At 39.8% G+C, this 26,436-nt stretch overlaps 1 protein-coding gene across 3 annotated transcripts in view; it reads left to right on the top strand.

Annotated features, from left to right (window-relative positions):
* draxina (dorsal inhibitory axon guidance protein a) overlaps positions 1-25,621 on the top strand; it is a 30,504-nt gene extending 4,883 nt beyond the window's left edge. The window contains exons 2-7 of one of the 3 annotated variants that reach the window (XM_055184554.2): positions 10,505-10,970; positions 14,706-14,905; positions 18,484-18,601; positions 24,157-24,243; positions 24,338-24,427; positions 25,195-25,621. In XM_055184554.2, coding sequence (XP_055040529.2) covers positions 10,526-10,970; positions 14,706-14,905; positions 18,484-18,601; positions 24,157-24,243; positions 24,338-24,427; positions 25,195-25,307 — 1,053 coding nt within the window. In that variant the 5' untranslated portion in view covers positions 10,505-10,525 and the 3' untranslated portion in view covers positions 25,308-25,621. Of the gene's footprint in view, positions 1-10,504; positions 10,971-14,705; positions 14,906-18,480; positions 18,602-24,156; positions 24,244-24,337; positions 24,428-25,194 lie in introns of all 3 variants that reach the window. The other 2 variants (XM_055184552.2, XM_055184553.2) reach the window with 2 other exon arrangements.
* The last annotated feature ends 815 nt before the right edge of the window (positions 25,622-26,436 follow it).

The raw sequence follows: 26,436 nt of genomic DNA, 5'->3' as shown, positions 1-26,436 counted from the left end.
TGGTTTTGCTCAAATGCTTTGAGTTGTTATTTTGTTGCATCACCCAGCCCAACTTCAGCTCCCTGACTGATGGCAGGAGATTCTCATCAAAAATGTATTGATAGGCCCGGGAATTCAAATATTCCTGGATAATTGGAGTCGTCCAGGCCCAGAGGCAGAAAATCAGCCACAGGCCTTTACATTTCCACCACATGCATAGCTGCTGGAAGAAGGTTCTTTTCTTGGAATTCAGTGTTTTGGACTGATCTGTCCAGAGAATTGACTTCTAAAAGGCCTCCGGTTTGTCAAAAAGCTATTTATCATAGTAGAAATAGGTAGCTTTGGTGTTAGAAACCCTCCCATGAATGTCATGTCTGTTTAGTTTTCATCTGATTGTAAACACATGAACATTTACCCCGTGCTGAAGGAGAGGTCTGCCCTTTACCTCATTTATTACTTTTCTGGTGCTTTCTGAACAATAGTTTCGAGAGACAATAGAGTTGTGGTATGTTGAATGCCCTCCATTTGTAGATGATTTGTTTTACATGGAATGGCAAGAGGTGGAATCTAGTGGAAAAGGTCTTATTGCCTTTCCCAGGCTTATGGGCTATCGCCACCTTCTTTCTGATGTCCTTGGATATCTCCTTTCTTCCTGGCATTGTTTGTCTTTTTGGGTACACCTTGGTTATTTTGGGGCCATTTTTGCCTTTATTTGACCGACAGTATGAAATGAGAGGACAGGAAACTACAGGCTGAAGAAAGTGGATTGCCAAAATATTTCGAGCTGTGAATCAACCTCAGGTCAGGGAAAGCGCGTCAGTGCCATATGTCGGAGCACTGCCCATTACACCACCAGCTTCCTTTTTCTTTTAATCAGTGTTGCCCAACCACTTTCCTAAGGATGGCTAATTTGATTGGTCTACTTAATTGACTATTTAAGCACCCAAATGTGTTTGGGGTTGCAGCTGGGTGTTCACTTACTTTTGCACATAAACTAATTCCATCTTTTATGTGAGTGATTGTTATTGGATAACTAGTTGACTATTTGACCCATCCCATAATTAGTCCCACTGGACATAAGTGTCCATCTTTATTAGCTCTCTAAATCATGGAGGCAGCTTTTTAATGCATCATTGGCTCCAAAACAAAGTGAACTGTCTACAGGCAATATTTAAAACAAGGGTGAACACCAAAAGTAGTCAGGTTTTGGTAATACCAGCATGACAGCAATATAGTAATGTTGATTTACAGTAATACCTTTTACTGTAAATGTGTATGACACGGTCACACAAGATGCTGCCTATGCAAAGTATTGGTCGCTTATGAATTTCCTGTTCTGTTTTTTCCTTTAAAAGTCACCTCTTCACTTAGGCAGTAGATGACAAGGCGACTCACTGGGCTTTTTAAGAGACCCAGGAACTTAGATAGAGATGCCCCATCATCAATGGTTATGCTTGTCTGTGCATTTTGGCAAATTTGTTGGGTGTGAAATTGACCCCCTAGATTCCTTTATGTCAGAATCTAGCCAACTCCAGCCAACTGCTGCTCCGAAGGTCTACGCACCAAACATAACCCACTCCTAAACATTTATACTGTGCAAACTTAAACTATGGTAGACCTACATGTGTTTCTCAAAATAGAAACCAATTAGAGTTTGTCAGTTATAAGTGAGAAAAAGTTTTCCATGCACCATATGTGGTCTATAATCACCTCATTCAGCATCAAAAAGCTCTAGCGAAGTTCTAACCTCCTTAAATCTTCCAGATGAGGAGATATAGATAGAGAAAAAGCTTCATCCTTTTATGCTTTGAAAAGCTTTTTTTTGTTCTGGTTACTGGAGGTAGCAGGGGTGTAACAGATGGCTCATGGAGCCCCAGATCTCAGCAGGTGGAGATGTTGAAGACCTCACAGTGAAAGCTCTATCTCTTCTCTTGAGATGTCAGTGAGTTCATTAGTGTGCCCCGCATCTCTTTCAAACTTGAGCACAATATCATCCAAGCGGCTTGCGGAGGCTTTTATCAGTTATTCACACAGTAGTGGGATCTTAAGTGTCTGTACACCATGTTGCGCTCACGCTTACCCTCTGTGTGGCAACTTCACTGCCTCGCTGTCTTTCTCTCTTTCTGTTTTCCTTTTATTCTCTCTCCGATCTGTCTTCACTGAATTTCCAGCGACAACCTCAGCTCCATGCTGTGACCCTTTGCTGAATATCATATATAATCTAAACTTGCCTGCTGTTGCTCTCTCAAATGCCAGACGCGTTACAGCGTGAATCCACTGAGAGCTCTGTTTGTTATCAGCTATACTATGTCTCTATATCACAGATGAATGCGTGTTTGGTTAAGGCTTGTGTTTGTGATTGTCTTTTTTTGGTCACCAGAACGTAGGAGACACATTTGATTGTTCCGGTCAAACAAGCTTGGAATTTAAATTAAACATGATATCAGGATGTTTTAAATTTCAAGATTTATTGTAATAATTTAGCCCTTGATCCTTTCTGCTGTAACATATAATAGTTATTATGCTACTAAATAATTAGTGATGCTAAGCAATTCCAGCATTTTGGATGTGACATTTGCAGTTAAAACTTAAAAAAAAAATTCTCAGAGAATGTATTTATTACCAGTATATTAAACCATCTGTTTCTATTTTTCTAAACCCTGATAATAGAGTCCAGACAACAGAATTATATTGTATACAGGTTGCCTGTTGGGATTTACATGTGTTATGGAAGTGACAAAAAAAGACAAGTTTTTGTGAAACAACATACTTTGTCGGAAAACCAGAAGCAATAAAAACCAAATGTGAAAGTGACAGCTCTTCAAAGAACAAATAATATTTGTTTTAATTTTCATGTTCACATTTATGAGGAAAAAAAACAATGTTAAGGATGTGACATTTCTTCAATATAGATGCAGTGTTGGGTAAGTTACTCAAGAAAAGTAATTAATTACTAGTTACTAATTACATCTTCAATCATGTAATTAGATTACTTTACAAATTACTCTCTTCATAAAGTATTTAATTACTTATTACTAATTACTTTCTAAATCCTATTAGTACATGATACAAAGATAGGTTTGAAATGGCTCGAAGAAATAATAAATGAAAGTATACAATTATTCTGGTCCCACTTTAGGGTCCAATTTTCTCTATTAACTAACTATTAACTACTTTTGCCTCAATATACTCCAACTACTGCTTATTAATACTAAAGTAGTTGTTAATTTTAAGTATTGGTAGAAATGGGGAGGGTTAACGAGGTTTTGCAGAATCAGGCATTAATATGTGCTATTAAGTATTAATAAACAGCCAACATCTCATTAATATGAATCAACCAGTTAATAGTGAGAATTGTAAACTAAAATCATGTTAAATCCACTATTGTATTTTAGTATACATAATTGTTTTATAGTCCATACACAGTATTAAGTTACATCAGAAGTAACTGTAATTAGATTACAATAAAAATAAGAGTAATCCCTTACTTTACTTTTTCAAGGGAAAAGTAATTAAATTAAAGTAACTAATTACTTAGTAACTAGTTACACCCAAAACTGTATAGATGTAACAATTCTGAAATCTGCACTTACCTAAGTATGGATACTTATTTGAAAATAATTTTGAAAACTTAAACAAAGACCTTGCATTGTTAAAAAAGCCACCAAATATTGACATCTGAGACATCAGTGGTTAAAAACCTTTGGTAAAAACTTTTTACATTGAAAAAGGAACCTGAGCCATATCTAGAAACTACAATTTCATGAAGACTTTGGTGAGGAGCAGTAAGGGGTTGTGCACACCAAAACTTTTAAACACGGCTGAAAACGCCTGGAGGACACTGATTGCCAGCTGTTTTTTCAGCTGAGTGCCAGCTTTCTTCAGCCGAGCTCTTTGGTAGCTGTGGTACTTGAGCTGTGAGCCGGTTGGTTAATGTGATACTTGTCCTGCCCCTCCTCCAATGTGATTGGACGGTTGTGTGAGAACTGACATTGACAAGCGGAGCTTTTCACCCAAAGTTGAATCTCTTTCAACTCTCGACGCTCAGCGCCAAGCATGGAAAAAGTTTTTAGCGCAGAAGAAAAGCGCTAGCTGCTGGCTTGTTTGAAAAATGCATAGCTTCCATTGGGAACAATTGAAAACATGCGCCGGCCGCGGGCGTAAAAGCTTTGGTGTGCATGCCCCTAACCACCTACTGAATAATAATAATTGTTTTGTTCTGATAAACACGAAGGAACATATTTTGAGAAAGGTTTGTAACCAAACCGTTCGTGGACCCCATTTACTTCCATAGTAGGAAAAATAATACTATGGAAGTAAATTAGGTCCATAAACGGTTTGGTTACAAACATTTCTCAAAATATCTTGTGTGTTCATCAGAACAAAGACATTTATTCAGGTTTGTAACAACACGAGTGTGGGTAAGTGACAGAATTTTCATTTTTGGGTGAACTATCCCTTTAAGACAATTAAAAACTGCTAAGAGTCAAAATATTTGTGATAATTTAATTAAAAATTACTTTATAGACATTTCTATGTGTCTGAAGGTGTTAAATATGTATACACTGGTTTTTAAAATAATGAAGATTTTTTTTAGAAAATCAAAACCTGTTTTGTCCCCGATCTAAAGAATCACTGTAATTTATTTATGTAGGGCCACCAGCCCCTTGCAAATAAGTATCTCAGTAAATTACCATAAAACTCCAGTATTGTGGTTAAAACATGGCAGTGTACCCTACTGAAAAATCCAGCTAAGACCAGCATAAGCTGGTAGCTGGTTTTAGTTGATTTAAGATGGTTTACGGTGGTTCTCCCAGCCTGACAAAGCTGGTCATGCTGGTGGGTCAGCTGGTCTTCCAGCCTGACCAGCTAAGTCCAGCTAGACCAACTTAAAAAGTGACCAAAACACAGCTAGACCAGCTTGCTACACTAGCAAAACCAGCTTCCTACACCAGCAAAACCAGCTAAAACCAAGCTGGAGACCAGCTAAAACCAGGTCTTAGCTGGATTTTTCAGTAGGGTATGACTTTTTGTTGAATGTTTTGTTGATGTTTTTAATTTTGTGACATTTACATTTATGTAGCAGTGTTGTTTTTGGCAGCCCTTTTAGTTTTAGTCTTATTCTTTTGAAAGAAAATGCTTTTTAGTTTTAGTTTTATTCTTAGTCTTTTGGACGAAAATGCTTTTTAGTTTTACTCTCATTTTAGTCACTTATAAACTTAATAGTTTTAGTCAAGTTTTAGTCGACGAAAACACAAAAAGGTTTTAGTCAAGTTTAAGTCAATTTTAGTCTTTAACAAATTAATTTAGGTTAAAAAGTGTGGTGTATTTAATACTATTAAAATGTGCATTAAGGTTGTCCCTGAGGGCTTGCCGTTGTGCCTTCTGCGCATGTCATAACAAAAAAGTTGAGCCTGATATACCCTCATGTTGAGTTTGTGTGTTACGCTGAGACTTCGCTTATAAAGTTGAGAAACGCGTGCCTTGCCTTGTTATTTAAATACACCACAAAAAGTATTGGAAATGGGCTTAGGTTTGAGAAGTAGATACATGTAAAACCTTAAGCTTAACATGAAATGTGTCACAAGCCGAATGTCGAGTAAAATTGAATGTATATGATATGTTAAGCTTTAAAAAAATATTAGCGTGATGAGCCTTCAGGTGCCGCTTGATTTTGGTTGTATTCTTCCCTCCTAGTTTGTGGCCACATTTACCGTCGTCTCCCAATATGCATTCCGTTTTTTTTCTGAAGGATTATACTGAAAGTATGTCCATAAATCATCTCGTAGTTTCCGTTTATTGGCGTCACTGCCACGGTCCTTCAAACTCGCCACAGCCGCAGGTGTGTTGTTGTTGTGTGAAATCTGGTGCACGTGCGCGGCATGGCGGCAGCCGGATGGTGGGCGTACCCAAAACAAGGATAGGAAGCGGCAGCATTGCTGATACTTTGTAGCTAAAAACAGACAGATTTCACGCAAAATAGGCAGAAATTACATGCATCATGAACATCAGTCTTATAATCATTTTCGTTCTGTCTCGTCAACGAAAACTCGAAAGCGCCTCGTCATGTTTGCGTCACATTAGAGCCATTTTTAGCTAGTCATCGTCACGTTATCATCATAAAAAAAAGGTGCGTCAACGAAATCATTTCGTTATCGTCATCGTTGACGAAAACAACACTGCTATGTAGTTGCTTCTGTGACTTCATTTTAGTTTAGGCTACAGTAAGTATCACTCCAGTTTTTTTCCATAAACAGTGAGGCATAAATGCATAATCTTTGTCAGCATGTTATTAATGTTGGCCCAAAGCCATCAGTGAATTCTGACCTCGTTCGTGTTCATCCTGTGTTCATCATACTTGTAATTCACTTCTTAAACCAGTATTTTTAAAAGGTCCTGTTCACACATGATCTCTTAACAGTAATTTACCAGTAAAATCTGGTAGATCTTGTAGTAACCTTACAGAGTCTTTTGTTTTGACCGAGGCCTTTATAAAAACTGTAAATCCTGTAATGATAAACAGCTATTGTAAAACAAATAGGTTAGCCAATAGCTGTACTATCGATTTTGCCCAGCCCGGCATCTTTATAAATCATGCATTGGATACATTAGACTCCCAACAATCCCCCCCCAACATCTTTCCCCTCATCATTTTACAGTCAACAATTCACTTTAAATCTAAGTGCTGGGCTTTTGCCAGCAACTCATGATTCATGTCATCTATGTTGCCAATTTAATTGATGTGGGGTCTTTGTGGTTAATATCATACCAAGCCCAGCAGGATGGGTGGCCCTAAAACCTCGCTAACATCAAAGGTCCACCTGTTAGACAACAGAATTTGTGTCCATTCTGTGTGGACTGCAATCAGTGTCTCAATTTTTAAGAACGTTTTAGGGAGCTTTATTTTATGGTCTTACCTGTATGTTTTCTCAGTACTTCATTCCTGTTTAATACTGTAATTGTTTTTAATGTTTTTTGTGCGGTAAGTGAAAGGGGCTTTCTAACACGCTTGTCATACTAACAAAGTCTTCGAGGGAGTGAGCATACTGAATAGAGACCAGCAATTATCTAAAAACCAAAGCTCAGCAGTCGCTCCGATCTCTCTCTCTGGTTGTGAATAGCACCCAGCACATAGTACTCACTGATACGGTTCAAAAGCAGTCGGTGTGTGTTTCCCAAGAAGTTCCCGCAATCTCGAAACAAATTTCCTTTGGCAGCAGCTTCGCTTTCTGGTTTCATGTGCAATTTCCTTCACTTAGCCTATGTGGACGAGCTTTTAAATAGCCAGCAATAAACACCCTCAGCTAGCAACCCTAAACAACAACCTCTGCAGGGTCTGAAGTGCGTTTGCGGCCATGATAAGGCCCGTCCAGCTATCGACCCACACACGAGCAGTAGCTCAATATCCCATCCCCATTGATTTACCATACACCACCGTCTTCACTGGACAGAGCGGCTGCCTAAATGGGTTGCCAGGGTGATCAACTACTTCTGGGCACACTGGAGAAAGTCTCAGAAGCCTAAATATTCAGATGCTGACATCAACACAATGAAAACACAATCCTTAGCCCATAAAAGCGAGTGCAGTAAATCAATATAAGCACTAATTGATACCAAAGTCATGTCGAGTGGTGGCACAAAATGCACCCACAATGTTATACCAATCTGAAATTTTTATGGACACATCAACTGAAGAATCATCTCTGAGGCTAACCAACTCTTTTAGTCTATGCTTGCGCAACAAAAACCTTTCCCAACTGTGTCAAGAATCAGATAGATAGAGAATCAGTCACATCCCTACTGAAAAATCCAGCCAAAACCAGCACAAGCTGGTAGCTGGCCCCAGCTGGTTCAAGGTGGCTCACACTGGTCCCCCCAGCCTGACAAAGCTGGTCATGCTGGTGGGCCAGCTGGTATTCCAGCCTGACCAGCTCAGTCCAGCTAGACCAGCTTAAAATGTGACCAAAACACAGCTAGACCAGCTTGCTACACCAGCAAAACCAGCTAAAACCAAGGTGGAGACCAGTTAAAGCCAGCTCACCAGCTTATGCTGGTCTTAACTGGATTTTTCAGTAGGGATAACAAATGCAGATTGCTTTGCATTTAGTTTTCACCGTCTATGCACTGCAAAAAATGATTTTCACGAAAAAAAAAAAAAGTATTTTTGTCTTGTTTTCAGTAAAAAAATATCTAAAAAAAAAATCTTAAATTAAGATGCTTTTTCTTGATGAGCAAAACGACCCAATAAAAAAAAGTAGTTTTTAGACCAAAAATATCAAATTTAAGTGATTTTGTGCATAAAACAAGCAAAAATCTGTCAATGGGGTAGGCAAATTTTTCTTGTATTTTTCTTGAATTAAGTGTTTAAGAAAAATGTTCAAGATTTTTTTGCTTACCCGCATTGGCAGATTTTTTTGCAGATTTTTATCGAAAACTGTATGCAAAATATGAACAATTTCATTTTAATTTTCAGGGTGTTAATGCATCCCTCCTATCAAATAGAAAAATTAAATGAAATTGATGATTCGACATTTCATTTTCACTACAATCTCGAGGCAAGACTGTCAATATTAAAAAATGAATGAAATTGAAAAAATATTGATTTTTGTCAGTATTATGAGTTTTTATTATTATTAGTTTAATTAAAATTGGCAGAAAAAATCTTTCATAGCTTCTAGCCATTTTTTGCCAAAATAACTTGTCAGATGTCTGATATTATGTAAGAAAATTCAACAGTGGTGTTGGTTTCATTTATTTAATTTGTTTCTAATGTATTTCATTTATTTTTTAGGCTGTGGTTAGACATCTGTAAAATTTTTGCAGACAGACCACATTTTGCCTTGTTTAAGCTGTGTTTGGACAACTATTAGATGTCTTTTTTGTCTTTATTGCTCAGTGATTATATTTTTGTATATTTCACATGTTTTTCCACTGTTTTTTCCCAATGTCCTATTTTGTTTCTTTCTTTTCTCCTGTTTCTTTTTCAGTAAAGCTGTTTGGCCACAGTGCAATTACAAAAAGCTTTATAGAAGTACAATTGAACTGAATTTATTCATGTAAAAGGACAAATAAATATTACATTTCCCAATGTTTATTCCGACGCTTTTCACACAGCATAGCAAATTTCCATAATGGCTTAAAGCTAAATGAACTGTGCAATTAGCTACACAAAAACAAGACTGCTACAGATTAACTTTTAGTTTTATTTGAAACCTGGGTGCATTTATGTGTTGTACTATCCCAAGTTGGTTGCTCAATATAAAGCATCACATATCTCTGGTTTCACCAGGACCCTTTCCTTGTTAAGTTTTGTTTATTATAGTGAGCTTGAGTCATTATACCTGAATCACAGCACTCAGATACCAATTAAAAGGCAGTCGTGGTGAATGATAGAGCTGCAGTCTGAGTTTTATCTTCTTAATTTGCTCTCCAGCCCCAAACAGCAACACAAGTTCTGTTCTCCTCTGATAATTCTTCACAGATCTCCACTGAAGTGTCTAGAAATGTGTAGCTTTGTTCAATGCGTTGGTGTCAATCCCTCAATGCTTAAAGGATAAGAACACTGAGCCACAGAGAATGTAGTTTGGTTACACTGGCTAAATGAGTTGTATTTTTTGGCACCATTACACTTTACATTTACAATACATACAAGCTAAGTTGTCTAGTCAGAATTGAATAAAGACTTTCCAACAAACAAGCACAGAAGAGCTCTGATAAATTCAACGTGTTGATTCCCATTCGTAAACATTCTGACACAACTCGAAGGCATTTTCAATCTTCAAGTAAAAGCCCATGTCTTAAAGTTAACATGCCGATATGAGTGGCTCAGGTCCCACTCGGTGTGAATGTAGGCATAGATGGCAGTTTCAACAGCTCTCTGGGTCCAAAGACAGAATCTGTAGGAGAGATTTACTGAGGATGAGAGGAGACCAAAGATGATCAAAGTGAGACCCATGTCGCTGATTTGCATGGTGAGATGGATGTTGAGAAGCTCTACTTTGATTTGCCACCTGAGGACAGATTCTTCTCTTTGGATCCTCTTATTCTTGCCCAGTGGGGATACAGACATGATATTTAGTCTGGCAGGTTTTCACAGCACATTTAGGATGCCTTTGAGCTTTTGTTTTTTCATGTCAGAGGAAAGCAAAACTATGCTTTAAATATTCAAATATGTTCTGGTTTGAGGTGTCCTTTTTAGTTCAAAGTTTTAAATAATAAACACATGGCTAAAATTATTATACACATCTTGAAAGTTTGGGCCATAACATCCAAAATCAGTTTGAATAGGCTGGTGAAAACATAGTCCAACACTGAGGTGTGAGGTTAAACATATATAAAGATAGAAAGAAGGAACCATTTGTGCAATAGGAAGTTTTTTTTGGATGTAAATGTTTATTTATAAAAGCATACAGCCAGACAAGAAAAAAAACTTTAAGCAATCTTACTTTTAAATATTGTATCTATCTGTCTGTCGTAACATCGTTTGCCTTTCGTTTCTGATCTGACCTGGTCTTACCCTAACCAGCAGGTGGCGCTGTGTTTAAAGATGGTGGCTCCAGGCTGGTATCTCCTTTTAGCCCTGCTCCTCATCGCACTCTGCTCTGACATCCCAGTTGCAAATGCCAAAAGGAGTCTGATCCAGTCTTCCACCTCCAACACAGATTCTGAAACCGGACTAACACGCGGCAGTCACAGAAGGAGACATGGATCGCGTGAGGAACAGGATAGTGCTAGGTTGCTCCCCCGGAGGCCAGTGGCTCAGCCGGAGGATGATGGGCCCGGTGTGGAGGGTCTGAGTCCTGTGAGGTTGGAGATGGGACCTGGAAACCGGAAGAAAGCAGGTGGTCAGGATGTCAAGGGTCCCGCTCATATGCAAAGAGGAAGTCATTTACCAGAGGGGGAGTTCACACGTAAAGGCAGGAGACACGGTCATAGACATCCTGCTGAAAATAGGAAGCATGGAGGCAGAAAAGACAAAAGCCGAACTAAAGGTACTAGAGATCAGAGTGAGGCTTAATTTGAGCCTGGTTTAGACTAAACACGATTGTTTCTTCCTTCTTATTTAAACCTCGTGCATGCAAAAGACCTCTGGAAAACATAACACCAACTGTGACGATACAGTCATGATGTACGCCCCAACATAAAATTACACATTAAATTAAGTTCAATGTTGTTACAACGCTAAGTTTTGACTGTTGAGCTAGTGGTATATTCTAGTTAATGCTATAGACCCTTTTACAGCGTATGTGATCAAATAGCCTGCGCGCGCATTTGGGCAACAGAAGTGGTGTTATTGCCCATTGGTTCTAACATGTTAGCAACTCAGAAAGTTTCCCAGCATCAAAATGTTTGGTTGTTGCGTTTGGTTGCACTAATATAATATACTAATATATATGTATATATATGTATCTGGCAACTTTATTTTAGGCCATCTGCTAACGTCTTCTATCCACTCCACTATAGTACACAGATCTGGTAGCTGTGTTGAAAAAGCTGATAAAGTCAACTTATTAAAATAACTTTCTTTGTCTGTGTTGTTTCATTACTGATTCTTGCCATACTTCCGTTGCCAAAATGCGCGCGTATACGCTGCCACGTCATCATTGTGTACAAACAGTAAAAGGGTCTATATGCTAACGTTTAGGCTGAAGTTCTACTATTGACGTTATAGTTACGTCTTGCAGGTCCATACTGAAAAACACAAACATACCACTCAGAAACGTCCATTAACAATCTCCAAACAATTGATTATTCCTCAAAATCTGTATCTTCGTCTGATACAGTCTCAAACATAAGATCTGTTTACACACACACAGAGCTACTGAAAGAGCTTCTCTGAGAATCAGCCAATCAGAGCAGAGCTCAACATTATTATTCATGATCCTTCCAAATAGGGCAAAATTAGACCATTTCATTTCAAGGGCAAATCCTTGGGTTGTAAATGGACATGTAAAAACATTTCTGGATAATTTTGCACTTATGATGAAAATGTGACTTTTTCCATGTTTAAGTCCTATAATTGAGTCCCAGCTGCTTCTATCAACTTAGAAAATGTGAAAAAAGTAACTTGGTTTGGTACAAGCATGTAACAAATAGGTCATTGAAATCTGGCACCCCTTGTGATGTCAGAAGGGGATAATACCGCCACCTTAATCTGCACTCTCCAACCATGCCACTGTCATTTAGCGCAGAGATCAGCTCATTTGCATTTAAAAGGACACACCCAAAAAAGCAACACATTTTTGCTCACACCTACAAAGTGTCAATTTTAACATGTTATAATAAATTATTTATAAGGTATTTTTAACTAGAACTTCAAATGCATACTCTGGGGACACCAAAGATTTATTTGACATCTTAAAAAAGTCTTGTGAAATGTCCCCTTTAATAAAGCCACAATGCCTTCTATGTAAATATCTGAATACAATTTAACATATTATTTAATGCATTCTTTGACACCTTTTATGTTTAAATGTAACATATATACGACATTACCACCCCCTTTTACATTAAAAAGATGACAAATTTATGACTGATTCAAGATCTTAAGAGATTTTATCTAGGACGTGATTAGAAATTAAAAATTATGTGTTGTACACCAGTAGAGAGCCTAATCTCTAAAAAAATGCTGTTTTTTTTATCCACAGCTGGGTAAAATACGGATAAACCCAAATTAGCTATGTTGATTTATTTTAACTGAAAATGGAGGGGTGTTTAAACCATAGACTGTAAAAAATATAAACATAGTGTCTGTGACGTCATCCATTGGTTTCTGAAGATTGTTTTTGAAGCTTAAAGTAGGCGGTGCCTGCAGTTGCCATCTTGGCCGCACGTCACCGCGCATCACTCGTGGATTTGCGAAAATGGGTAAAAAGGCAGGACGTGGGTGACCGCCTAGCTTGACTCTAGTGACAGCAGTGGCTGTTCAAACTCAAGTGGCCAGCCTCAAGTGGCCAGTCGATGAATTGCAGTTTAAATCACTTCCGTATTGGCTTCATCAGAGAGATCGGAAAGTTGCTCCTTGTTTTAAACCCATGGTTGGGTCAAATATGGATATGTTCTTGATTATTTCCCAGCAAACAATTTTGAGTTTAAAACACAATCCAGACGTCTAGGCTAAAACAAGGCAAAATTTGGGCTGACAGTAAACATTTTATAGATGTGTAACCATAGCAGTAAAATAAATGAAATTAAATGAATTCATTTAAACATCTTTTAATCACTGTTGACTTTACATGATGGACCATCAGACATCTTACAGGTGCCTACAGGGCCGGTTCTAGATATTTGGAGGCCCTAGGCAAAATTTATGTTGGAGGCCCCTCACGCCCCTCTAATTTTCAGAATAATCTGAGAAAGTGTTTTTCTACCCTGTAAGAAATCAAAGCAACTGTAAACCTCCGTCACCACAACGAAAGGCCCGCCTCTCTCCTCATTCGATTTGACAATGGAAAGACGTGAATGACGTTGGGCGCTTTTCCGCTCAGCGCTCCTTCAAAAGCGCGTGCTGCAGCCGGTGGCAAAAACCGCAAGGCATTCGTCGCATAAACAGCGCGCAAACGCTCCCTGCCCATAGAATATCATTCAAAAAAGGTGCCTACAACTGCCATAAACGCGTTTGGTGCAATCAGCCCCTTACTGAACCAATACACAGTATAAAGTTATCTATTAGACTATGGATATATTCATATATTTTTCAATACCTTTTTATACATTAAATATCCATAATAACGCCAGTTTTGTTTGCTGTTTGACTTTAAATACAAACTTTTTTAACTTGACTATTTTAATAGTCAGCTCCCCACGCGATACTATCGTGCACACGCATTCAAAGTGTCTAAACAGAGTCAGCAGTGCTCAAGTTTGATGTGTCTTGAAATGACATTGATAAACAGAACAAAGCTAAGATTATTTTTTAAATGCATTATTTTAAAATACCTGCATCATGTGCTGAACTGTCTTTGCATGCCGCTTTTGGTAAGCAGGAAAAGCAGGTGATAGCCGCTTTCAGCATCACTCAAAGTGGGTCAGCTGCAGAGATTTGAATGCTGTTCATCTAGGGTTCTTTAACTTCATGAGGCGCTGCAAGAACCGACAGGTGGATGATATCAAAGCACCGCGAGAGCGAATCGAGAAATCATACAGTGGGTTTGCTTATCAATCGTTCTCACGTTACTTTGATGTCAAACGCCTGCGGTTCTTGCGGCGCTGCATAAAGTTGAACTCACCTCAAAACTGTATTTATTGCTGTCGGACTAGCGCACATGGATTTAGTAGTTATGGAGGCCCCCCTCCAAGCTTGAGGCCCTAGGGATTTGCCTACTCTGCCAATAGCTAGCGCCGGCCCTGGGTGCCTAAACGACAATCAAATTATTTTGGCTAGAAGTGGGTTATTCATAGTTGGACTAAATAAATGTACAAAAAACAATACCTAAATATTCACCTGCACATCCTGGGTGGCATAAGCAGAGTTTTTATCCTTGAAATAATGAATCAAGAATATAGGTTGACCTTAAATTCATACTTAAAAAGACAATTGGGTCATTTTAGATGTCAACTCTTGATTTTAACAATCCAAGGTTTGATACATGCTAAGGATCTAGACTGGTAAAGTGCCAGAGAGAGTTTATATCTCTTTAAGTTGCCATTTGGGGATGTTTACCAGGCCAACTATAAAATGTATTCAGCACTAACCATAGTCTTTCTCTCTCGCTTTTCTATCCTAGGGGTTTTCGATGACCCTGAGCCACAATTAGACTCCTTGTTGAAGGACATGAATGCTTTTGAGGATGGTACCGACACCTCCCTGCCCAATCACAGCAATTCCCCGCCCACCGAAGCTTTCTCCCTTGTGTCCTCCATCTTGGTAACCACGGCAATCCACGAGCATCCCCCAACGTTTCCCCCGGCCTCTACAAAACCCCAGGTACCCAGGACAGCAGGAGAGTCCTTGAATATTAAGATCTATTGTGTTATTCAGAGTTGTTAGATTTCTGGTGCTGGTTTGTTAATTGTTGACGTTCATATGAACTTAAGACATATAAGTGGCTAAAACTAATTTTTTCGCATTATTGACTAAATGTAAATCTACTTGCTTGATTTATGTAAATCTACTAGCTTGATTTATCTTATTTTTTTGCTTAACTGCATCTTGCTTGTACACCTCCCACCACCCTCATTTTATTTCCAAACAGTCAATAGCTTTGCTTTCTGACACTTTTGCTGCTACCAACTTACGTTAAAGCGCCTCTAGTCTTTTTCCATTCTGTCATTTTGTTGTAAGATCACAAAATGAACATCTTCATTTTAACCACACACCCTGGTCGATACAGATACTGAACTGCTGTTTGGAGCCAGCGGCGAGGATACTTGTCATCCTCGCGGTATGCAGCGCTTCATAACACAGATTTATTTACCTGTGCCGCTCTTATTACTGAGTGCCGCCCTGGGCCGGATCCTACACAAGTTCAATTACCCAGCTCCCTCTGCACTGGGGAGGAGGAGGGGAGCTGTCACCAGCTCGAGTGTGGGGTGAGATGTTGCTCGCCCATCCTCCTGCTCCTCTTTCTCCAAGCCATCTGTTCTCTTATTTACTCCTCCCTAAATATCTTTCTAACACTCTCATTTCTAATTCACTTGGAAGGCATTAATAGGCCTGGATACCTACTATAATAAACTAGATTTGCATTTTCATAAGCAAATAACATTACTTGAGACAGTGTCTTTTAATGATGTTGAAATTAAAAAATCGGCACGCCATTGTGACGAGATAGAGGATATTCTATATGAGACAGTCTTTCAGCTTGGCACAGTTAAAAATAATCTGATTGGGCTATTACCAGGAGTTATGAAATACTTAATTAACATAATTTATCAATGCAAACTTCATACAGAAAAACCCACTGAACCAGCTGGGGCTCAAACTGGGGATCTTCTTACCGTGAGGCAACAGTGTTAAGGGCCGTTCATACTTTAACGATAACTATAACGTTAACTGTAACGATAGCTATAACTTTGTTAATTCACTTGCGCACATCACTTACCTTCAATGGCATTAACTAATATTGCATATTTCCGCCAATAAAAACTTTTGTTTACATGTCACTGAATGTGTAAATATGCTGTTCTTGTTGCATTTACAGCAGCTATAACCAGCAGATGTCCTTAAAGGTGCAGTGTGTAAATTTTAGCGGAATCTAGTGGTGAGGTTGCGTATTGCAACCAACCGCTCAGTCCACTACTCATCCCTCGCTGTTAAAAACACATAGAGAATCTACGCTAGCTGCCACCGGACAAACATGTTATCGTCGGAGGCAACTTAGTAAAAAAGTTTGTCCGTTAAGGGCTTCTGTAGAAACATGGCGGCACAAAATGGCGACTTCCATTTAAGGGGACCCTCGGTGTATGTAGATAAAAACGCCTCACTCTAAGGTAATAAACACATAACAGTTCATTATGAAAGGTCTTTATACACCCCTGATAATATTGTTTTTTATATTATTTAGCATTTCGGTCAAGAGATCCTTCAAAAAAAAATTACACACTGCAGCTTTAACATTGCGTAACTCTAAACAGTGAATCTAGTAGTTTGTGTAATCTAATTTCTTACATGTACACTGGACCTGATAGTGAAACAAAAGAGTGTGTTTACACTGATGTCTCTAAACAAGCCAGAAAAACTGCCCGTTTAAAATATCAACATCTAGTTAAAAGTGAAACTGTTTGTGCAGAAAATTTGAGTGGAAGATTTTTAAGGAATTTCAATCCCTTTCAAGCAACGTAACAATAAACCAATCTGCCCATGAGTTTTCAGTGTGTGTGTGTGTGTGTGTACAGGATCGAGCACTATGCCCACTCAGGCTATTAAGTGATTTGTAAGCACAATGGCCAGACTGCTTGTGATGCAGTTTAAGATCTCGGGTCTTTAGAGAACTAAAACCATCATAATCTCTCACGCCGCTACTCAAACGCTGCTATAGATCTGAGCTCATGACATACAGTAAAGTCCCATAGACAGTCCTAATTAAATTTCAATAAGTAACAGCACAAAGACGTATCTTTAGTTAATCTAACTGCCACTCTTGCAGACATTGACCTTGAATATTAATATTATTTTTTAACATAAAGGAAATTTTCATAGAGGAATATCATTTGCATTCTAACAGGAAATTAGGAGCATGCACAATCCCCAAATGTGATGAAAAAGACATTTTTAAACCGCTTGCACACACAAATAGTTTGGTGTATTGTCTCTTGTAGGTTGAGGCTGTCATTACTCTGTTTTATTCTTCTGTGCTCTTCTCATTCATCTCCCAGTGGATCGCTGTCCTCAATGTTGACTTGTACAGCGTCAGTAGTAGCAGTGATTCTCTAGCATGCTGGCAAACATACTGTAGTGTAATGATTGATGCAGACTTCACTGTATGATATGTTAAAGGGTCATACACACTACAAACGATAACAGTAAATATAATTCAACCTATAATAACGGTACAGTTACAGAGATGCATTTAGATTACCTGCTGTTGCTTTACGTTTTGCGAAGAAACATAACGTTTTGGGTTATGATTGTAGCATTTATTGACAATGTCTAACTACCTACAAATAAAAAAGTTGGTTCAACTTAAAAAAGTAAGTTACCTGGTTGGCTTCAAAATTTTGATTCAACTAACAAATATTTGTTTATAAACAATTGTTAAGTTGAACCAACACATCTTTTTTTACAGTGTACAATTACAAAACAATCCATGGAATAAGTTTCGTCAGCAGATTTTTTTATTTGAACCAGCAGGTGGTGCTGTCACCAAAACTGAAGGTATTATGAGATCATAGTAGCAATGACACCTTCTGATTTAAACAAAACACATTTGTTTGTTTTACACCATTTGTTGGAATATGGATTCACGCAGTAATTTAGTAATTAAAGCAACACCAAAAAGTTTTTTTACCTTAAAATAACATTTCCAAAAAAGTTTCAGTCGTTCATCCACTCGAAACAGGGTGAACGGCACTTTCACATTCGCTTTGCAGCCCTCTATCGGCCAAAACCGCACTAAAGAAGTTTCCAACCGTCGTGTCGCGGTCCTGTAGTTCGAGTGAAAACTACAAAAGCTTGATTTACGGCAGACCTACAATCCAATCAGAGCCAGCTATGCTGCAGTATTTACGACAGTGGTAATGGACAATTCCGCTTCTAACCTGTAGGGGGAGCAAAGAGCAAAAACTCTTTAATGTTGCTTTAACCATTGTATACACTGTCAGAAAAAATGTCAAAATATGTACTCTAGCTGTCACTGGGGCAGTACCATTTCAAAAAGTGCATCTTTGCACTTCAGAGCTTATATTAGTACCTCAGATTTATACCTAATGATGCATCACAGGTTTTAAATAAACACCTCACTATACAATGATGTCAAGCAGATGAAGCGGAATAAACCAGTTTATTGTGTGAATCTTTTAGCTGTTTATCTGTAAGTCATATTGAACTGTTGTCTTGTTTAGAAGCCGGGTCGAGGGAAGACTCAGGGTGAAGTGATGCCGACTCTGGACATGACACTCTTTGATTGGACAGATTATGAAGATATGAAGCCGGCAGACACCTGGCCATCCAACAAAAAGAAAGGTTTGAAGGCATCTGCTCGTAGTGTTATAATGTTTGACAGTATGTATGATTATAATAGATATAATAATAATAGAAAATAAACGGCGCGGGTTGACAAACGTCATGTGACTCAAAAGTGAAATGTGTATTACAACTTACCAGGTTGCCCAATGTAACTTAACATTGAAATAGCTCGTGCTTCACGCCTCTACCGTGGCTGGTGTAAACGCAGCATGAGACTAAATTATGTGCATTCTTATTCCTGTTTGTTGAACAGAAGGCCTTTGTCTAACGCAACACTTTTGTTTTTGCCCACATTTTTCATTAGCTGAACTCAAAGATCTAAGACTTTTTCTATGTACACCAAAGGTCTATTTCTTTCAAATAGTGTTCACAAATCTGTCTTAATCTGTTTTAGTGAGCACTTCTCCTTTGCCGAGATAATCCATCCACCTTACAGGTTTTGTGACGGATGACAGTGTTAACGCTCCCGGTACTTCTCACTCACCTGCATACTAACTACATTTCCCATAATGCACCGCGACCCGCTTATTACTCACCAGCTGTAGCGTATCAGCGGGTCTATTGGGACTCTGCCACTCTAACTTCGCGAAGTCTTGTTTGCCCCTAGCAGCATTTCTAAGCGTTTCCTTGTGTCTACCCGTGTTTTCTTTTCTGGTGTTTATATTGGACTGTTTATTGGATTATTGCTGTTTGTCGCCTCACCCGACATTGGGCCGGAATATTGATTACGACTGCTTTCTGCCTGCCCTGATCTTGGACTTTGTAACATATATGATTGATATCTGCCTGCCCCGACCTTGGATTGTGTTTACGTTAATGCTTATCTGGATTTGCCACCGCTCCAGCACCACTTCCGCCTTCACCTCCACCCGCATCCATACCCTCGGCCTCAGCTACACCCCGTCTGGCTTTCCCCGAAAAGTTTAATGGCAACCCTGACAAATGTTAAGGCTTCCTTATGCATTGTGAGCTCTTTATCGCCCAGCAACTAACCCTATACAACACGGAGGTCGGTAAGATTTCTTTATTATGTTCTTTACTTACCGGAAGAGCTCTGGAGTGGGCAACGGCATTATGGTCAGCAGGAAGTTTTAACCAATGCACTTATGATGAGTTTCAAAGAACCATGCAAGCTGTTTTCGAACATCCAGCTGGAGGTCGAGACCCAGGAGAACAGCTTCTAAATCTTCGACAAGGACGCCGCATAGCAGCTGAATATGCACTCACTTTCCGTACTCTCGCCGCTCTAACTAACTGGGTAGAGGATACTCTGAAAAGCCTATTCCGTCAAGGTTTAAGTCATGAGTTACAGTCTACAGCAGCTGGATATGCACTCACTTTCCGTATTCTCGCCACTCAAACTAACTGGGTAGAGGATACGTTGAAAAGCCTATTTCGCCAAGGATTAAGTCATGAGTTACAGTCTTAGTTAGCCTGCCGGGACGAGGGGAGGAGTTTCGACGAATTTGTCTCAATGGCCATTCGCATTGACAATTTAGTGCGCATCAGAAGACCGGTGCAAGGATTTGATGTCCCTGTCTCATCTTCCCCTGATGTTTGTGAGCCTATGCAGGTGGGGCGAGCATGACTCACGGTGGAGGAAAGAGAACGTCGATTTCGAGAACGTCTGTGTCTGTACTGTGGGGAAGCTGGTCATGTTCTTGCTGTCTGTCCCACACGACCATCACAAACACGCCTTGGAAGGGTGAGTGCATCTATTTCCACTGCTGCTTTCGAATGTATGGAAGTACCCGTTACCTTGTCATGGCAGAATACCACCATACCTTCTAAAGCACTACTTGACTCCGGGGCTGCTGGAAACTTTATTGATTCAGGTCTAGTCAAATCTCACAGCATTTCTGTAACCCCTTGTGTACTTCCTCTTTCCATCGCAGTGCTAGACGGACGGCCGCTGGGCTCCGGTCGAGTCACCCATATTACCAAAAACATTACTCTCATCACTAATTCCGATCAAATCGAAGAAATCACCTTCTATGTCATCTCATCTCCTCACAACCCTATCATTTTGGGATTTCCCTGGCTCCATCAACACAACCTTCTTGTCTCTTGAAAGGAAAAGCTTATTCTCAAATGGAGTGATGAGTGTTTGACTTCCTGCTTGAGTAAAACCCCCGAAATTCCTGTATGTATTTCCCAAATCAGCTCCGTAACCACTTTACCAGACAATGTTCCCCATGAGTATCTAGATCTGGCTATTGCATTCAGCAAAACCAAGGCTACACAATTACCACCTCACCGCCCCAGCGATTGTGCCATCGAACTACTACCCAATACTGTACCACCTAGGGGGTGCATCTTTCCCCTATCTGAACCCGAACAAAAGGCCATGAAGAAATACATCGAGGAAGAGTTGGAGAAGGGATTCATTCGTCACTCTACATCACCAGCATCAGCAGGGTTTTTCTTCGTGGGCAAGAAAGATGGTGGTTTGCGCCCTTGTATAGATTATCGTGAACTTAACGACATCACTGTGAAATTCCGCTACCCTCTACCTCTAGTACCAGCTGCTCTTGAACAACTATGCAGCGCCAAGATCTACAGTAAGTTGGATTTACGCAATGCCTACAACTTAATTCATATTCGGGAGGGAGATGAGTGGAAAACAGCATTCTCTACCAGTGATGGTCACTATGAATATTTGGTTATGCCCTTCGGGCTTTCTAACAGTCCTTCCGTGTTCCAGTCATTTATTAATGATTTTTTTTGGTGACAGTCTATGTATCCTGACGTAAGCTCTGTTATCAATGCTTGCACTGTCTGTGCGACCAGCAAAACCCCTCATCAGAACCCGGCAGGTCTCCTCCAACCCCTTGTGATCCCACAAAGACCTTGGTCCCGCATCGCTGTCTGGTAACACTGTGGTACTGTCATTGTCACAAAAAACAACATGACTGGTGTCGCTTCCTACCTCGGGCGGAATATGCACAGAATTCCCTGAAAAAAACCACCACGGGCCTCTCTCCCTTTCAATGTGTCCTTGGGTATCAACCTCCTATATTCCCCTGGGGCGAAGAACTCGCAGACATTCCAGCCATAGACGCCTGGTTCTTACGCAGCCAAGAAACCTGGGAACAAGCACACGTTCACCTGTCACGAGCCATCAAAAGACTCAAGGACAAAGCAGATCGCCACAGATGCCTAGAACCCAGTTACGAACCCGGTCAACTCGTATGGCTCTCAACCAGAGATTTGAAACTTCATCTCCCCTGGAAGAAACTGAGTCCCAGGTATGTTGGCCCTTTTAAAATCATTAAACAAATCAATCATTTGTCTCACTGTTTACAACTCCCTCCTAATTACCGCATCTCTCCCACTTTCCATGTGTCTCTGCTCAAACCTGCTGAGGATCCGGGAGCGGCTGTAGAGTCCAGGAGAGCAGGCCCCCCTCCCATTGTGGTTTAGGGTGAAGAGGCCTACCTGGTCAGCGAGCTGCTGGACTCCAGACGGCAGGGCTCCAACCTTTAATACCTCATCAACTGGGAGGGATACGGTCCCGAGGAGAGGTCTTGGGAAAACAGCAGCAACATCTTGGATCTCAACCTCATCCATGACTTCCGCAGACTACATCCGGACAAACCGGCCCCTCGCCCCCGAGGTCGTCCCCGAAAGTCCCCGTCTGAAGCCGCTCGCGGGGGGGGGGACTGTGACGGATGACAGTGTTAACGCTCCCGGTACTTCTCACTCACCTGCATACTAACTACATTTCCCATAATGCACCGCGACCCACTGATTACTCACCAGCTGTAGCGTATCAGCGGGTCCATTTAACCTGGGACTCTGCCATTCTAACTTCGCGAAGTATTGTTTGCCCCTAGCAGCATTTCTGAGCGTTTCCTTGTGTTTACCCGCGTTTGCTTTTCTGGTGTTTATATTGGACTGTTTCTTGGATTATTGCTGTTTGCCGCCTGCCCCGACATTGGACTGGGATATCGATTACGACTGCTTTCTGCCTGCCCTGATCTTGGACTGTGTAACGTATATGATTGATATCTGCCTGCCCCGACCTTGGATTGTGTTTACGTTACTGCTTATCTGGATTTACCCTCTGATTACTTACTGTTTGTTGTGTGATTTCGACAATAAAAAGTTGAAAATGGAACCTAACATGTCTGATTCGTCACAGGAGTGGCATATCAAGATGCTGATTTAAAAGCATTATTATTTCAAAGGTGTGCCTTAGGCTGGCCACAATAAAAGGCTACTCTAAAATGTGCCGTTTTACCACACAGCACAATGCCACAGATGTCGCAAGTTTTAAAGGAGCGTGCAATTGGCATGCTGACGGCAGGAATGTCCACCAGAGCTGATGCCTGTAAATTGAATGTTAATTTTTCTACAATAAGCCATATTAAAAGGCATTTTACATAAAGAGAATTTAGCAGCACATCCAACTGGCCTCACATCCGCAGATCGTGTGTAACCACACCAGCCCAGGACTTCCACATCCAGCATCTTCACCTCCAAGATCGTTTGAAACCAGCCACCCGGACAGCTGCGCAACAGTCAGTTTGCATATGCAAATCATTTCTGTCATAAACCATCTTAGAGAAGCTCATCTGCATGCTTGTCATCCTCATCAGAGTCTCGACTTGACTGTAGTTTGTTGTCGTATCCAACTTGAGTGAGTGAATGCTCACATTTGATGACATCTGGCACTTTGGAGAGGTGTTCTCTTCATGGATGAATCCCGGTTTTCACTGTACATGGCAGATGGCAGACAGCCTGTATGGTGTTGTGTGGGTAAGTGGTTTGCTGATGTCAACGTTGTGGATCTGAGTGGCCCATGGTGACAGTGAGGTTATGGTATAGGCAGGCATATGTTATAGACAATGAACAGTTGCATTTTATTGATGGCATTTTGAATGCACAAAGATACCGTGATGAGATTCTGAGATCCATTGTTGTGCCATTCATCCACAAACATCACCTCATGTTGCAGCATGATAATGCACATCCCCATGTTGCAAGGATCTATACACAATTCCTGGAAGCGGAAAACATCCCAGTTCTTGCATGGCCAGCATACTCACCGGTCCGGACATGTCACCTATTGAGCATGTTTGGGATGCTCTAGACCGGCGTATACAACAGCGTGTTCAAGTTCCTGCCAATATCCAGCAACGTCGCACAGCTATTGAAGAGAAGAGTATCAACATTTCACAGGCCACAATCAACAACCTGATCAACTATATGCGAAGTAGATGTGTTGCACTGCATGAGGCAAATGGTTTTAGACCCCCCTCCCGGCCCTTTTAGAGTGGCCTTTTATTGTGGCCAGCCTAAGGCACACCTGAGCAATAATAATGCTAATCAGCCTCTTGATATGCCACACCCGTGAGGTAGATGGATTATCTCAGCAAAGGAGAAGTGCTCACTAACACAGGTTAAGATGGATTTGTGAACAATATTTAACAGAAATAGACCTTTTGTGTACATTCAGCTCATGAAAAATGGAGGCAAAAACAAAAGTGTTGCAATTATGTATGCATGTGTGTATATATTAATATAATCTAGATTCTCTTCCTGCATAGATAAACGGCGCAACAAATACAAGAGCAGCGGTAATACAACACTTGATGCTGTTGAACCATGTGACCACCATCTTGATTGTTTGTCAGGTCAGTGCACCTCTATAATTGTTTAACATTACCCATTTACAAGCATTTATTTGGCACACATCGCAGTGTTTACTGTATGTCTGATGTACTGTAGGTTCCTGCTGTGACCTCAGAGAACACGAGTGCAGACCTCACAACCGTGGACTGAACAACAAGTGTTTCGATGACTGCATGTGTGAGGAGGGTAAGTGTCACTGCTGTTACAGAGTTCTGCATAATAAATACATTTATTTGAATGTTTTAACCAACCTAATTTATTTAGTTTATTTCAAAAGAACAAACAAAACAAGATAGATTTTAAATTTTATTTATATTTTACTTTATATTTTAGCTTTATTTTGCTCCGGCACTTCCAGGCCTCATACTGTTGGCGCTGTTTATTCTTATTCTACGTACACACCAAACGCGGGGCATCGCGTTCCCCGCTCCAGATTACTCGGAGGATTTAACTTTGTGTCATGCTGATTTTTCCGCTCAAGTTGAATATTTTCAACTTGGGCGAAGACGTGTTTGAGGGGAATTGTGCGTTTTTCGTTGCAAATGCACCACCCATATCACGTCATTCGCATCGCCACATGCGAGGATGCATCTGATCGCGTCTTTGCATTGACCTTGTATGTAATCTGCTCGCACAAATTGTTGAATTTGCATCTGGTGTGAACCCACAGTTAAACTGTCATGACGTATTGTTCTGCGTTTCTGCAGTTGGTTAGTATTGTATTTTTTAGATCAGTAAAATGCTTTTTTGTAAAAAAAATGCCTATAAAGTAACAAAAAAATCCAAATTTTATTAATGTAATGCTAGACAAATTAAAAAAATTATATATATGGTTACACTTACATGAACAAACCCAACCGCTGGGTTATAAACAATTAGTATTGTTATTGTTTACTACTGTATAATCTGCATCCTTGTAAGATTCACCCAGATACTTTATTCAAATCTTTTAGGTTTGCGTTGTTACGCTAAGTTTCACCGCAAGCGACGAGTGACCCGAAGACGGGGTCGCTGTGTGGAGCCAGAATCAGCCAACAACGACCAAGGAGCTTTTATCACCATCTGACATGTAGATGAACCTTCCACAATCTCCTATGAACTGAAACATGAACTGGGTCTATCCTGATCAACAGTGGGTCCATCAAAGCCACAGTATAAATGTAAATATGCTGTGGATGTAAATGTGAATGCAATGGATGTCACAAGTTACATATGCAACTGTTTGTAAGTGTTGCCTGTACTGTATAGATTAACTTGTGTCTGGAAGAAAAGAGGTTTTTGTTTACTGATCAACGTTACACTACTGTCAATAACTACTGCTACTCTCATATTGTAATTAAGGCTGTTAAATTATGTTAAAACCCATGAACCATGCATAAATTATCTTTTTTTTTTACACTTTACAATGTTTTTGTTAATATTGGTGACTAAAAAAAGACTAATGAATGCTGTTGAAGTATTGTTCATTCATGGCTAACAACAGAAATGAGCGGTCCCCAAATTGCTGTCATGTTTCACAAACTGCTCTACAGAGTGTTTTGTCACTGCCTTGTTCCAGACAATGACATGTTTGTCCTGTGGCAGCTACCATAGCTTCTCAAACGGGAAGGGTGAGCTGTGGACTGAGCTGTTGGTTGCAATTCGCTATCTCACCGCTAGTTTGCAATCTACACAGTGCACCTTTAACATAAACTATGATGAATAAATCCTAAAGTATTGTTCATTCATGGAGGTAGCCAGCTATGAGGTCACAGATTTCATATAAAAAAATACATTTGAAATTCTAAATTTGAAGACTAATTATTTTTAAAATAAAATGCCAAATATGTTAACACCCCAAGCGCAAAACAGTAAAGTTAATATCAACTGAACATAAGCATTAGGAATTATGTTATTTTTTTAACCTTTGACAAAGTCATCCTGAAAACATTCATAAGAGCAATAAACAAAGTTCTTGTTTAGTATCTTGTAAAGTTCTTGTTCATATAATATTGCTTATTAAAATTATTACAATAATAAGCATTGTTGCATTAAAAATAAATAAATAATCAACACTGATTCAACAGTGCACCCCTCAAGTGTAAAAGGTCAAAAAGGTTAGGACAGAATACATTAAAAATAAAATATACTTGAATGTACTAAAACTACACTAGCAAGTACATTTTTAAGTTATGTAAAGTTATGCTATACATATA

Source organism: Misgurnus anguillicaudatus, chromosome 14 (genome assembly GCF_027580225.2).
Source record: "Misgurnus anguillicaudatus chromosome 14, ASM2758022v2, whole genome shotgun sequence".
Taxonomy (NCBI): domain Eukaryota; kingdom Metazoa; phylum Chordata; class Actinopteri; order Cypriniformes; family Cobitidae; genus Misgurnus; species Misgurnus anguillicaudatus.
This window is presented reverse-complemented; position numbering and strand designations above follow the sequence as displayed.